The following is a 14,624-nucleotide window of genomic DNA, read 5'->3' as shown; positions in this document are numbered from 1 at the left end:
ATTCAAATCTTTATTTGAGAAAATGATGGTACTTCGAAGCATTATTTTAGAGAATGGAGATAGGCAAAGAGGGAAAGAGCCACAGTCAAGCAGAGGAGACACTAGAGTAATTGACAACATGAACGAGACTTTTAAGCCGAGAGCCGCATCATGCAATCCGAAATGCAAGCGCGGCCTTCTTCACAAAAGCTTGACCTATAGCCCGTTTAAGATGTTAAGATATTTCTCCTGATTTTTCATATATTTTACGATGTGTTGTAGATGCACTCATCATGTCAATACATCCACATACATCGAAATATACATAAGTTCTACAATTTGTCTCTTCCGCGTCATTCTTATCTTAACCAAGTTAGGAAAAGCCGCAAACCCCACGATAAATTACTTGGCTATCACTCCATGCATGATCAATCTTCACCTTCACTTATAATTTGTCTTCATCTTCAACACTAAGTAGGCTTCATCCATATACAATTGGCATCAATTCCACATCTCTCTCTCTCTCTCTCTCTAGTTTTGATGGCTCCATCAATTTGTCTTTTCGACACCCTTTTGTAAGGTGGAAGTCATGATGGGTTTCTCTTTTTTCCTCGGATGCTACCGAGTTCTACAGCGAATTAAGTTTGGCCTCTTGACGCCATAATCAATGCCGACATTGACATGCATCTCTCCAACGTTCCTTCCTCCCCGGGGCGAATTGCTTCATTGGACCGCAGGGGGAAAAAGGTTCACGAAGACTAATCAAAAGAGTGATTTCTTCCGATGGTGGGTCCCTGCCATTCCCACCAGAGCCTTTGAAACATTGGCTTGGAAGATGTTTTGAAGTCGGGGATAGTTTGGCATTATGGCTGAAATCACATCCCCTGTTTTTTAAGCAAATTGAGCACTCATTCTGATTTTGAAAAGAAGAAGAAAGAAGTTTTTATGATATGAATTAGGGCTATGTTCATTTCGTGAGAAGACGAACGATATTGAAAATATCTTTTTAGAAATGATCGTTTTATCGCTTACAATAATAGAATGGAAGAAAAAAAAATATTCCCGTTATTGTTGTTAATAATGGATACTTTTTCATTGACAAATTATTTCAAGCGATAATTTTTAGGAAATATGTTTCGATACATTCATTTTTCGCGAAATAAATAAAGCATTAACTTAAGAAACATCTTTAGTCTATGAGCCACAAAAAAAAATGGCCACTTTTTTTTTTTTTTAAAGGGTTGGAGCATAAGCATGCTCCGGATATTAATCTCGTTCGTATATTCTTTGTATTCAGATTTTCATTATTTTGCAGAAGAGATCGTTTTCGACAAGTTACTATGGTATGCGATTTAATTTAGAGAAGTTATTGCGAGATTTTGCGAGATCACCGCAAATCGTTCTGATCACGCGTCCCCTCCCTCCTTACTTAGGGCTGAGCCTAAAACGAGAAAATATGTGACAAACAATTGTCAAATGTTTTGAAAACGTTAAGTTATTAGATAAAGGCGTAATTTACTATTTAAATATTTTAATAACTTTGTAATTTTATGTTGGTGAATTTAGTGGATAGTTCTCTTTATTCAAATGGTTATGGACTATGATACTGAGAACGCATTGCGACACAAGCCATCAATTGGTCGTTGTCGGATCACATAGGACAAATGGACCGAACGGGCGCACCGAAAAAAAAAAAAAATTCTGTCTTATGCTTCTAAGTCCTCTGAGTTGGTGACATAATTATAATGTTTAAAGACTTAAGAGGTTTATTTATATATATTTTAACCAACAAAGTTAACACCAAACTTTGTCCTTATCTTCGTTTATAGTCAATCTTTAACCAATCAAGCAACGGCATTTGGACCCGGTGCGAGATTCCTTTGATCCTCAAAATTTCTTGTTTTCGCTCGAAGCGGGCAGGTGGGAATGCTAAAGGCTTTCGCTTTGAATTGGTCGACTAGTCATCTAGTTTAGCACGACATGGCGAATTCAGCCAGCTTTTTTTTTTTTCCCACGTCAAGCATTGTGTTTGATGATAAATCGTCACCCCGGCGGCGTCCGAGAGCTTGTGCTAGGAGCGCAAGGGTGTGATGCTTGCCTTCCTAAAAGATCTCTAAAGACAGGAATTGAGAGATTCGCTCCCGCCTAAATGTTTACAATAACTAGTTTGAATGTGTAGTAATTAGACCTTAAGAGTAAGTATGAATTTCGCTTATCCTTTAACTCTAGGATAGTATATGTATTTATAGAGTTTATGCTACATAAGAATGGACTAATTCAAAATAGTTTGAATTTTGAATTAGTCCGTTACAATATTAACTACATGAGATATCTACATTAATAAACTAATTCAAAAGCATGTATTGTCATCCCTAACAGAATGTTTTTCCGTAAGGATTGGAGCTAAGTTTTTTACTTACTCTAAACTACATATTGGCAAGATTAGCATTCAAATTCACAAAAAAGGTAATTGGCCAATGATGAAAGGGTCACCTGTTTTTCTTTTTTGGTCGAAGCTCACCTGTTTTTCACGAGGTCACAAATTTGATTTTATCGCCTGCCAGTGCTGAGAGATCCGCCTGTGTTCTTCATCTGCTAATAACAATTTATCCAACTGAACCTCCATAAGGCCAAAACTGCCACGTCAACTGAACCGTTTGCACATTAAGATTGATAATGTCTTCAAGCAAGTCATGGAAGTAGAGAACACCCACTGCCTCGCATGACCTTAGCTTGACCTCCGTTCATTCTTTCATTCTCCCTTTTGATTTCGAATTCTCCATCTATATACATAAATGAAGGGGTATGTGTTTGAGAAGTAAGAAGCCCCTTTGAGATCTCTCGTCTACAAAGAATTCTCGATGTAAAAACAAAGGACAAAGGGCTGATATTCGAATACGAAAAAGAGTGGATCTGTAGGTCCCAAATGAATAGGCTTATTCGGAAAAAGAAATCTGACTGCCCAAAGGATTAGAGCAATTTCTCACTTCCCAGGATGTAATCCTTGCATATCACGTAAAGATCCATCCTGCACTTGGTTAACACGAGCAATCCAGGTCGAATCAAAACCGAACAGAATGGGTAAATATAGGACAAGATTAGAGCTTCTATCCTTTGAGAAGCTGTATTTTGCAATCACTTCTGAGTTACTAACCCATGTTGAGAGTTACCATCCTACTACCTTTTCAACACAAGATTGGAGACGAGATCAGAAACTGAAATGCAAAAACTTGACAATCGATTTAACCAGAATATTTCAAAACTCAAAGGGTCTCCAACAATTACTCCCAACTGCGATCCTTTCTTCAATTTCTAACTCAAGTTCTGGAGTATGATCTCCATGCCTTTGAAGCATCAATAATTATGCGATAGGATGGAGCATGGTGCAGCAATTTCTCCAGTCAGACATGCATGAATTCATGCGAGTGAGATTCCTGACCACATACCATCAAGAAAAAGGTTCCCTGCCTTCCGGACAATGCATGAGAGTTTAATGACTACTAACTTTTATAATGTTATGGTATATCCACATCTAAAAACTTTCCATGTGACTACAGTGCACGTAAATCAATTTGCACTTCCATCAGGGATGGAGGTCGAACAAAGTGACTGCTAAGATACTGCAAGTTCTGGGAATAAAACAAAATCCCAATGTTCATAGAGTAATTCAACCGATTGTCAGATTTCTTGCAATTGTCAGATTTCTTGAGTATATCTGTCTTGTAGAATTACCTTATATAGCACAAAAATCCGCTTCTTCAAGATGAGATAAAAATTGAACCAGCTCGGGCTAACGGACAATTACCATTCCGTCAGCATGTCACAAGGCAAGTTGGTACGCCTGATGAGGGTTGAAACCCCAACCTCGTGCTTAACCTATTGCTTGGGGAGTAAGTCGAGTAGCTTGGAATATATTTCTTCTCTAACAGCATCTCTATTACTTGCGCTCACGGTGAAAACTTCCGCTCCTGGATGATTCCTCAACCGTGCAACTGCAGAGACACATTGTTAACTAATAGAGCCCGAAGAGTAACATTTCAACTTTAACATGTCATTTTCATTCTACTTAAGATTTTCAGGCATCAATCTCCTCTAAAAAACTTTATTCCTTACATTATATGTCTGTATAGTTTTTGTCCCGCATTATGATGCCATAATTGCCAGTCTACTGCTATGAAGGTACTCTTCTCAACAGTCTTACTATGGGATAAAAATTGAATGCTGATGAAGCAACCTAGGAGTAGCATCTGCCAATAGGAAACATACCTCCGGGTATGTCGCGACCGTTTCTTGGAATGGGAATCGATGCCAAAAGCGGGACATTGGACTGTAGAACCTTCAGGACAGCTGGGAAAAATGATGAACTGTATAGCTCCATCTTACCAACTTCATCAATGATGAAGAGATTGGTATCTTCCTTGACCTGATGCAAGCGAACTTGTCATTCAAGCTTCAATCAACAGCCCCCTTCGAGAATGTTAACCAATAGCTATGCAATATGAGCAACAGAAGTATGTTGCAAAACTGAGGATTCTAGAGGATCAATAGTACCAGGCAGTCCTAATCAAGAAAGGCCTGGAAATTGCTGTTACTTCATATGAACAGCATATTAAATTTGGACACAACAAGTAGGACCGCAGTGTGTAAAGATGACCTAAAAAAAATCAACAATATACTTGACAGGCCTCAACAAGTTTTGGACTCTAATTGATGGAGAGATTGCCTAATATGGAATTCATAAATTCTTATCAGTTCACATGTTCAGAATAATTTTCTGCCTTGATGCCAAGGATACAAGCTCAATGCACACATATAAGTCAACCATATCAAGGAAACATCAAGGATCAGGAAACACATGTTCAAATCGCAATCACAAGAAAGCATGAGGCAACAGAACTAGAATATGAAATATCCACCTGCAACACCGGTAAAGCAAGTGACTCGAACGAAGCTATATCTACTTTGTACCTCCCAACGGTTGGCCATCTAAGAGAATCTGAGCTGCCACCACAAAAGATGCATTAGCAGAGAGTGAAACACTAACTAAGCCATAACAGGCAGCAAGGGAAGCAAAGATGAATGGTGAAGTTTAGCACGTAGAGAGTGGAATGCTCCAAAGGGCAAGCAAAGCACAGGCAAACAACCTACCTAAGCACTTAATTTTTTGGCCAGGGACCATTCAGCAATTTGATGCTTTCGCTAAAATAACCAGCTTCTTGATGATGGAAAACAGCATATGCGTTTTAAATTACCATTTGCTATGATGTTTCTTTCTCTCACATTCAAAGAAACACATCTGGCAAATCAAACACTTCTCACAATGGCTTCGTGCTGTCACTACTAGTAGGGGGCTTTGTGCGAGCGATCACAGGATGCAATGGGCATAGCCTTATAGGATCACGCATTTTGCTGACCATGAAGACTCAAATCATCGTTCCAATCAAGGACCAGATGAGATTGGATATGCAATCGGTTCAAGCTGCAGAATTTAACCAACCACTGCTCTCTTTGAATCACAGCAATGCATCAAAAGAAATGTGCAGAAATTGAGCACCATTTCACCGAGGTTCCGCATCGAATTCTATGCAAGAACTCGATAAATTACTGGCTCAATGATCATATGTCGTAGCAATCCATCCAATTTCCTGACTATGATCGATCCGCCCCGCCATGAAATGAATATTCTATAACTCTACGTCACTTCATTTTCATAGCAGAGAGAGAGAGAAAGAGAGAGAGAGAGAGAGAGAGTACGTGGAAATGGTGGAAAAGGCGAGGGGACCAGTACGGCCATCCAATGTCACCACCTCGAAGCCAACTCTGTCTGCTCCTTCTCTTATCTCACCTACATCAACATCAGCTCTCCCACACGGTAAACCAGCAAATCAATAAAAAATCTTCACTGTAACTGGAACAAGGAAGAGAGAGATAGAGAGAGAGCGTACATACGCGTATAGAAACCCTGGATTTTCAAATGAGGATTCGAGGCCTTGAGAGACTCGAAGACTCTCCTTACCAGAGTCGTCTTCCCCACGCCCTGCGATGAAGAAAGTTTCCATTGAAGTGCAAGCGAGATGAAGCCTCTTCACGGAAACACGTACTAAGAGAAAGATCAGAGACGACCTCGCAAGAGAGAGAGTAAAAAGGAGCTTACAGGAGGACCTGTAACCAGCAAGCACTTCCCAGGAGCTGCCATTGCTGGTTCTCTCTCTCTCTCTCTCTCTCTCTCTCCAGTTTCTGTCTTCTGTGTGAACTCTACGAAGAAAAGCCCACAATGACCACTCCATGGGCCCATGGGCCAGGATTAAACCCGACCCGATGGCCCACGAACTCGACTGTCAACGGTCAGCGGAGATTCATAGCTTCTTCGCTGCGGTCTGTCTCGTCACTCGTCATTGCCCCCACTCTCTCCCTCTTATCTCGGCGATTCAATTTCACGCGCCACCGCCATGACCGAGCTCCCGCCCTATCCTCCGATCGAGCCGTCTAACTTCGACCTCATAATCGTCGGCACCGGCCTTCCGGAGTCGATACTCGCGGCCGCTGCCTCCGCCATCGGCAAATCCGTCCTCCACCTCGACCCCAACCCCTTCTATGGCTCTCACTTTGCTTCTCTCCCTCCAGATGACCTCTCCAGTTTCCTCGACCCCCATCCTTCCTCTCCGGACCATGCCGCCCCATCCGAAGGCGACGGTCTCGCCTCCGCGATCATCAACCTCCGATCGCTCTACTCCGACGTGGAGATTTCCTCCTTTGCACCCGAAACGCTCGAGCAACACTCGAGGAAGTTCAATTTGGACCTGGCGGGACCTCGGGTGTTGTTCTGCGCGGACAAGGCCATCGATGCTATATTGAGATCGGGTGCTAATCAGTATGTGGAGTTCAAGTCGATCGATGCAAGCCTGTTTTACGATAAGGATGGTAATCTGGTAAATGTGCCCGATTCTCGTGCTGCCATCTTTAAAGATAAGAGCTTGAGCTTGGTGGAGAAGAATGTGTTGATGAGGTTCTTCAAGCTTGTTCAGCAGCATTTTAGTGGAGATGGTGAGAGTGATAGGATTTCAGAGGAAGACTTGGCTAGTCCCTTCTTCGAATTTTTGGCGAAAATGCGATTGCCAGAGAAGATTAAATCGTGAGCTCATGCCTTTCGAGTTTCCTCATTTACAGCTATATGAGATTTGATGGCTTATTTGGATAATGTCCAGTGCGTGCAGTGGAAATTTTTTGTAATGATTCCGTTTAGCTAGAATTGATAAAGCTTGTCACATGGTGTTTAGGGTTATTCTTTATGCGATATCTATGGCCGACTATGATCAGGGAGATAAGGAGGCATGTAAAGTTGTGATCAGTACAAAAGACGGAATCGAGCGATTAGCGCTCTATCACTCATCAGTGGGCAGGTTCATTTTTGTCTCTTGTCTCTTGTCTCATTCTGTATTACTGGTTTGTACTGAGCGGCATGGCAATACTTGCTGAGTGATTTCTCTGGCTTGCATATGCATGATAACAATTATAGATTTTCTTCAAAAGCTTAAGCCAGGATTGAGAGATAGGCAGGTATATAATCTATTTGGGCTGCTTTTATTGGTGACCTTTGAACTAGACAGACTGGTGGAGTGCTTAATGAAAAGTGGAAAGGTATAGCTGTGAAGTTGAGCTGTCTGAGAGCCAGAGTATGATAGGAACGTATATCGTGCTGCTGACAGCAAGTTCCATTAATCAGCCAGAACTTGTATAGACTTTTGCTTTGTTGGGAAGTAATGAAAAGACGGACAGACTGCTTTTATGTGTGAAAAATGGTAAATGCTCTTTCGAAACTACAACTGGAAGATTGAGACATCACTGTTTTGTAGTGGTGAATATACATATCATACCTCTGTCAGACGTCAATTATTAAGTTTACAGATTGTGGCATTGTTAAGATCTTAAAATCATGATTGGGATTTTAGTTGCCACTACTCTGATGGCTTTACTGGTTTCACTATAGATTTCCAAATGCTGTTGGGGCTTTGATTTACCCAATCTATGGTCTAGGGGAGCTTGCACAGGCGTTTTGCCGACGTGCTGCTGTCAAAGGTTGCATCTATGTAAGTCCAGTAACAGGGCCATGAATCTTCTTTTTGCTTTATGGCGTCACTGGTTAATTGATGTTGTTGACCTTGCATGCTTCGTACTCTTTAGTCTCCGTTTTATGTTGTTAGTTGTTTTCGCTTTATCTTGGTCCTGAGATCAGGCCTTAACATTCCTGTCAGATATTTGGAATCAAAGAAAAGCACAGATGAAAGTAATATGTGTTAGAGGGAGTGATGTCTGAAGCGTGTTTATAAATATGCGTTATTTATGTCTTTACATAGATGACGGAAAGATAAAAAATGATCAGGGTATCTAACAATTGAGGATGATACCTGGATAATGTCAACAATCATGGTTAACATCTAGCTATCCCCTTCAAGATGCAGCCTGTCTCCCTAACTTGCTAAATTACCGTACGGCATATAAATGCAAATGTAATTTGCAACATAAAGTTAACATGTCATGACAATCATTTGACTGTTTTTACCTGCAAAAACCAGGCAATGGCTCATTCATCCTGCAGAATGACCAGATAATGCATGTATGAGCAAAGTCACCTATGCTGCTGTTCTACTACAAACCTTAACATCCTACCTGCAAAATTGATTTTGAAGTCTGGAACATTATTCATTTTCATGCTCAGTTACACTGGCTCAAAATGGCGCTAAACACTGTATGGTGTATTGTACTTGGTCTTCTATAGAATGTGATGACAATGTTCATTCTCTACACGCAAAGAACCGAGTCTAAAGCTGAACGTTAGCTGATAAAAAAGGAAAACTTTGTTTTACTAATTTTTGCATTTCTTGGTCTTGAACTTATTTGTACAGGTTTTGAGAATGCCGGTGATTGCCTTGCATATGGATAAGGTACTTAGTTATGACATTCTTTTCCAGTATCTGTTTGTCTGTTTATAAGAGTCCCATTTGTGTTTTTGCTCGGAAGTTCTGCAGGAGTGTGGACAGTACAGAGGTGTTAGATTAGGTTCTGGTCAGGACATTTTCAGTCATAAGCTGGTATTGGAACCATCATTTACAGTTCAGTCGTCGATAGGCTCACAACCACAGAATTCTCTTATGGAAAATGTACAAGTTAAAGCAAAGGTGGCTAGGGGAATATGCATTCTGACGTCTTCTCTGAGACCAGATGTATCGAACTTTTTGATTGTGTATCCTCCAAGATGTAAGACTGCTCATCAGTTTCCTCTGTATGTCCTTAAGGTGGATAAGCTTAGTTTATTCACTGCTTTCTGGGTTTTGACTTGACCTCTAGCTTTGTACCCGGAGCAAGTCACATCAGTTCGAGTTCTGCAGATTGGTGGTAATTTAGCCGTTTGTCCCTCTGGCATGTAAGTCTGTCCTTATTCCTCGAAACACTACCTGCTTTAAGAATATAGCCTAAAATTTGCTGATATATAGACAAGACTCCTTTTTAGTGCTTTACAAGTTTTGCACTTATTATTTCATTTACTTTCTCTAATGGAATGAGTTTTAGTTGCTGGATATCAAGTGATACAATTGGATAGGTGATAGGTCTATTCTTATTTGAAGTTTTAATTTACTTTGCATAGTCGCTCCAAAGTGAAACATTCAGTTTTTAATTGGATGATAATAGCATAACAAAAGAAAAAAAGGACTGAGAAATAATGCATATTTCAAGTGGGAAAAGAAGGGTGTTTTGCGTGGTTATCATGGAATAGGATGTACAGTGTGCCTCCATGATGTTGCTATCTTGATCTAAAGAATATAAAAAAATTGGTGTAAATGAAGGTATCTATTTATTCCTTTTGTCGAGTTCTACAAAGATTTTTTTTTTTTTTTTTTTTGTTTTCTAATTGCAGTTGATTCCTATATGCGTCTTCTTAACGAGTGCCCCGGGTTACTCGTGGACTTGTTAAGCATGCTTGATCAGGAAAGGTTCAATTTTGGAAGTAGTGACTTAATACGAGAAGAACAGCGCTTTAAAAATTGCAGTTCTCAATTTAATTACTGAACAAGTGCCCCTGCAGCTCTTTTTAACTAAGTCCTCCTTATATTGCTTGGTCAGGAATGTCCTGACTCCTGGCTTGGAACGAGATTTCACAACTTTTAAGTTCATATGGCTACAATAATATATATTAACAACGTATATTTTGTTCCAGAAGACAATGAGATTTATGTTTTACTATTAAAGTGGAACAGATTAAAATTTGCAAGAAAGAGACATATCTCCTTTTCAAGAATATCTTACTGAGTTTATATATACTTCTCTCCAACCAGGTTCGTGCTCTACCTTTCAGCTTTGTGTGATGAGGCCAGTTGGGGGAAGAAAATACTGCATAGAGCCATAAATGCTCTAATCAATCATGATGATTCCAAGATTTCTGAAGGCACTCCTCCTTCTACAGTACAAACAGAGGATGCTAGAGCCGATCCTCTTCTTCTTTGGAGGGCATTGTATATCCAAGAACTGACAGCGGTCTGGTTCTTGACCTTTCATCTTTGGAGCTACTCATGTCTTATTACTGTTTTAGTTTTGATTTATGCCTGTTACGAAGTGTGTGTTCTCGTAGTTGCTAACGAATGAGTATTTTGGGGGAGAAACAATAAAAGGTCAAGCACCCAGGGCTTGGGAAAAACATTTTATTGCCATGTATGGGATTGTAAAGTTTTAAATTATGAACTTCGGCAAATACTGTTGTATCTGCATGAAAAGTTTTAAGAACGTATCTTAGGAAAAAAGCATTGAGAGCAAATGAAATCTGAAAATTTTAGAGGATGGAAAAAAAAAAACTGAGTTTTTTCCATGGAAGAAATTATTCGAGTAATGGACTCTCAGTCTGTTTAGAAGTTTGTGGTTGGCAAACTCCAGAGGCACCAATCTCAGATAAAAGCTTGTGCTTGGCATCCCAAAATGGCGGAGGGAGATTCCTATGGAGTCAATTCCTAACTCAATATACATATCTTGCTTGTGAGAAAGAAAATAATTGTCAAAATTCAAGTAGGGGGTCCCATCTAAACTGATAGGGAATCACAGTAAATAGGTGACCTCTTAAAGTTTGATACACAGTTCCAATGATTGGTCCAAAGTGGCCATTTAAAACATTGGTATTCTTGTAGAGACCTTGAAGAAGAAGATACGAGTCGACTAAATACAATACTGATCATGTTTTCTGGGGCGATACTCTCTCTAATGTTCTGATTACTATCTTCTTTATTTCAGGGGCAAGTTGAATCTGTCAGCTCCACTCCTATGCCCGATGGAAGTTTAGGTTTCAATGATGCTCTAGACGCGACTGTTAAGGTACACATACAGTTAACCTCCTCAGGATCCACATTCTAGGTTCTGTTCTCAGTTTTTCATTTCTCTCAAGAGTTGACATTCTGGGGGTTTCTTCTTCCTCCTTTTAGTTGGGTTTGCTCTAGAATTTTTTCCTTTTAGTGTGTCAGTGGTCTAATAGGACCAAGATTTTGGTGTCAATATGTTTATTTTGGGAGATTATCCAACTTACCATAGTAAGTACCTTTTCTAAGTTCTCTTTTTGATTTTAGCGTGTGGAGTGATTATTAATACTTAACAGTCAAATTCTTTTTATCCATATGATACCTATCAAGAGAGAATATTAATGTCTGGATGATTGTAGAAAAGATAACTCAATCGGCTTTACCTATCTTCATGTTTTGAGCCGGCTTGACATTAAACTTTGTACAAAATTAGTAGAAGTTTTGTATTTCTAGGTTCAAATCTTTCAGAAGAAGCGTAAATGCTATCTTCGAACTGAAGTTCACATAGCAATACTTAGCCCAAAAGAAGAAGTTACTGCAACATTAAGCCCACTGCCCTATCTCTGAATTTCTGATTGGTCTGAATGCTTAATATGAAAGATTTTATGTGTTAATTTGCGATCTTTATTCAATTCAACTTTGAAACAACTAGACGCTGAATACGGAACACATCTGTGGGTGTATGTGTGGGCACACATACTCAGGCATGGATTCATGTGCCTATCATCTGTTTAGCTCATTTTCAATAGAGATGATACTCAGTTTCTATCTGTAATTTTTGGCCTACCTTTGTTTCCGGCAGCTATTTCAGACGATTTATCCTCACGAAGAATTCTTTCCGGAGACACCAGCTGAGGATCCTGAGGATGATGGGGCACTTAGCGTTGAGACGTGAGTGAAATTTGTCAGAAGTCATATTGTCTTTTATATGAGCTGGGAATCAACGAGTTCTGTGCTATGCCTGGGTACATGAGGACCTGAACCTCAGGTGTGAAAAATGGTTTGTGTCCTAAGATGAGGCTGCAGTGAGTCCAAGATAATGCATGGAGTTGATCCCCCTAAGATTTTCTCCCTAGGTAGGAACATGCTGTGGATGACCTTTTCTTTTTCTACTTCTGAAGATACTGTTACACCACCTTTTCTTAGTCAGAAGTTCTTGTAACATCTAGTTGGTTGCTGTAGTTTGTCGTCGTGCTGTGGCTTTACGGACATGCTGAGTTCTGCCAAAGCGAGACCACTTGGTTACTTACTTAGACCACTTTGTAGACTACCGAAGATTTTTCCGAAAATAAATTCAGATGCAATCCATTTCTCTTTTCTCTCGTCGCTCATTTTCCTTTCTGACTTGTTAGATCTTTTAAGCAGGGCATATAATGGTTCACTTGTGGCCCCTGATAAAAATCCTCCCTTGTATATTTTGATCACGATCCTCGGGTCTTTTTCTGTTTCCTCCTTGCATGATAACGATAACGCACCTTAAGATGAGGGTAAATATTACGACCAATATGAGTTGGAAGGGGTTCCCTATTCGATCCAAATTTTATACGGGATTAGGTGGAATTCTCACAAGTTTCTGTTCAGTGGCCATTGCTTCATCCATGGTCAGGGGCTTTTTAACACATTTGACCTTCTGATCTTTCCATGAAGGAACCGTACATCTGTTTCATGCCCCGGTGGCCGGCATGATCGAACCGTTGACCTCAGACGATACGTTTGTGGCCTTTTGACTGTGCGCGTCAAAAGAGAGAGAAACAGCAGACCCTTTTTCCAAGCTGTTAATACCCTTTTGTTCCACTTGAAGCTGACAGAACCACCGCCCAGGAAAAAATTGCAGACTCTTTTGCACGGTCCGAGTCAATCGTGGGGCTTCGGATCTCCACATAATAGCAGATAATGCTCTGTCTCTATCTCCATTTTCTCTTTGATTTCCCCCAATTCAGAAGGGAGAAAATTCCTTCTTCAGTGATTATCTAATGAATCCCCATGTTTGCACTTTGATTCGAAATGTGTATTGCGATTGCTCTCATGAGGCTCCCAATGGCCTATTACATCACTCCTCTGTCCCCATGAGCCGAGGAACTTTTTCGTTAGGTTAATGATGGGCCGTGGTGCCACTTTGGTTGCTGATTAGGCCTCCATTGCCACTCAAGAACCAACTTTCTTGGCACAGTGAGAGAGCACTCCTCTGTAAAAATGGTCACTTTTGTCATGAGTGTGGGTTGCGTTGCGGGTCAATGGCTCTCGTACTCCTTAGCCCTCTTTCGGCAAAAGTCCAAAGGCGGACTGTCTTCCACAGACCATGAAACGTCATCTGCAACTTGCTCGCGTTGAACGATGCATAAATTTGGCCTCTTGATTGGAGCTTCGATTAAGATAAGCTATTCATTTCGGCGCGCTTTCGCTTTTGCGCCTAGAGTTTGAACGGGGAGCGAGCATAATTAGTTGCACTCCCAACGGGATGACTATCTCTTCTCTTAATCGACGCGGTTAGTTGCATTCCCAACAGGAAGATTATCCCTTAATCCTTGCCGTTCAGTCCAATAGAAGACTTCGCATTCAAATCATTGTGGCCGAAAGCTGGTCAAAGACGAATCAGAGTTTTGCTGGAATTGCATTTGGACGGTATCGGTTCTGCCAAACTTGACGGAGAAAATTTCTCAAAGACTTCGTCTTGTCTCGCGATTCGAAAATTTCGGTAGCCCGGGAGAAACGGTGGAGTTAATCTAGTGCAGAGGAATGGGTCGAGATATCGCCCCGTGCATCGGTGCCTCGGCGCGTGAAAATTATCGTCGCAAGGCCGAGGCGTCCGCATCAGCCGTCAATTCAATCAGGTCACGATTCGAGCTGAGTTCTCTCATCCTTGAAGCGAACGAAACACCTTGTGAACCAAAGATTTGGGAAGTCGTCGGGGCAAACAACCTCCATGAACGCGTCAAACTTAGAGAACTTACTAATCGCTCCACGTGAACAGCAAGACCTGGTCGGAAAGATGGAAGACCGCGTATAAGCCAGCTTCTTCCTGCCACACGAGGTCACAAAACGACAACGTCAGCATCGAAACGCTGTTCATTTGAAGGCGCCCCCAAAAACGATCAGGCCTTTTCAGATTACGTTGCGTCTTGGTTTGCATTTCGGAAGTGGAGGACGGCGTGAGAAATTCTGATTTCGCGAATTAATAGATGAAAACGTACGATAACATAAAGAGTTTTACAAAACTATTAGTGCTGTAATGGCGACCATAACATTAAGCTAATAACTTGATCACCCGAAAAAAAAGGGGTGAAAAAGAAAACTTTATTAGTAGTACGA

General features: G+C 40.8%; 2 protein-coding genes across 10 annotated transcripts; one reads left to right on the top strand and one right to left on the bottom strand.

Moving 5' to 3' along the window:
• Positions 1-2,795: 2,795 nt before the first annotated feature.
• On the bottom strand, positions 2,796-6,252 carry LOC115736349 (cancer-related nucleoside-triphosphatase homolog). Of its 6 annotated transcripts, XM_048272655.1 has the most exons (7): positions 6,134-6,250; positions 5,929-6,016; positions 5,734-5,824; positions 4,896-4,980; positions 4,246-4,402; positions 3,855-3,971; positions 2,796-2,824 (listed from the first exon to the last, which is right to left on the bottom strand). In XM_048272655.1, exons 1-6 carry the CDS (start codon positions 6,173-6,175, stop codon positions 3,856-3,858), a joined length of 579 nt encoding a protein of 192 aa, XP_048128612.1. In that variant the 5' UTR covers positions 6,176-6,250; the 3' UTR covers positions 2,796-2,824; position 3,855. The 6 variants fall into 6 exon arrangements, with proteins under 6 accessions (XP_048128612.1, XP_030523868.1, XP_030523867.1 ...); XM_030668008.2 differs by lacking the exon at positions 2,796-2,824 and having other exon boundaries at positions 3,388-3,971; positions 4,896-4,975; positions 5,925-6,016; positions 6,134-6,252; XM_030668007.2 differs by lacking the exon at positions 2,796-2,824 and having other exon boundaries at positions 3,388-3,971; positions 4,896-4,975; positions 6,134-6,251.
• Positions 6,253-6,360: 108 nt separating this feature from the next.
• On the top strand, positions 6,361-12,600 carry LOC115736348 (rab escort protein 1). 4 transcript variants are annotated; one of them, XR_004014894.2, is made up of 10 exons: positions 6,361-7,111; positions 7,257-7,379; positions 7,967-8,066; positions 8,883-8,921; positions 9,006-9,234; positions 9,325-9,400; positions 10,311-10,509; positions 11,254-11,334; positions 12,118-12,391; positions 12,498-12,600. XR_004014894.2 is itself a non-coding variant. In XM_030668003.2 (9 exons), the coding sequence occupies exons 1-9, from the start codon at positions 6,429-6,431 to the stop codon at positions 12,208-12,210; spliced, it is 1,623 nt and encodes a 540-aa protein (XP_030523863.1). In that variant the 5' UTR covers positions 6,361-6,428; the 3' UTR covers positions 12,211-12,600. The 4 variants fall into 4 exon arrangements, 2 of the variants coding, with proteins under 2 accessions (XP_030523863.1, XP_048128566.1); XR_004014895.2 differs by having other exon boundaries at positions 12,485-12,600; XM_030668003.2 differs by having other exon boundaries at positions 12,118-12,600.
• The last annotated feature ends 2,024 nt before the right edge of the window (positions 12,601-14,624 follow it).

This window comes from Rhodamnia argentea, chromosome 11, assembly GCF_020921035.1.
Source record: "Rhodamnia argentea isolate NSW1041297 chromosome 11, ASM2092103v1, whole genome shotgun sequence".
NCBI lineage: Eukaryota > Viridiplantae > Streptophyta > Magnoliopsida > Myrtales > Myrtaceae > Rhodamnia > Rhodamnia argentea.
The sequence above is the reverse complement of the archived record's forward strand: the minus strand, read 5'-3'. Positions and strand labels throughout refer to the sequence as shown.

Excerpts from the sequence above, each read along its gene's own strand:
- LOC115736349 (XM_048272655.1), bottom strand. The coding sequence starts at position 6,175 with ATGGCAGCTCCTGGGAAGTGCTTGCTGGTTACAGGTCCTCCT. Across the intron at positions 6,017-6,133 it reads TGCTGGTTACAGGTCCTCCT|GGCGTGGGGAAGACGACTCT; the intron begins GTAAGCTCCTTT and ends TCTTCATCGCAG. Across the intron at positions 3,972-4,245 it reads CGGTCGCGACATACCCGGAG|TTGCACGGTTGAGGAATCAT; the intron begins GTATGTTTCCTA and ends GTGTCTCTGCAG.
- LOC115736348 (XM_030668003.2), top strand. The coding sequence starts at position 6,429 with ATGACCGAGCTCCCGCCCTATCCTCCGATCGAGCCGTCTAACTTCGAC. Across the intron at positions 7,112-7,256 it reads TTGCCAGAGAAGATTAAATC|GGTTATTCTTTATGCGATAT; the intron begins GTGAGCTCATGC and ends CATGGTGTTTAG. Across the intron at positions 9,235-9,324 it reads GATTGTGTATCCTCCAAGAT|CTTTGTACCCGGAGCAAGTC; the intron begins GTAAGACTGCTC and ends CTTGACCTCTAG.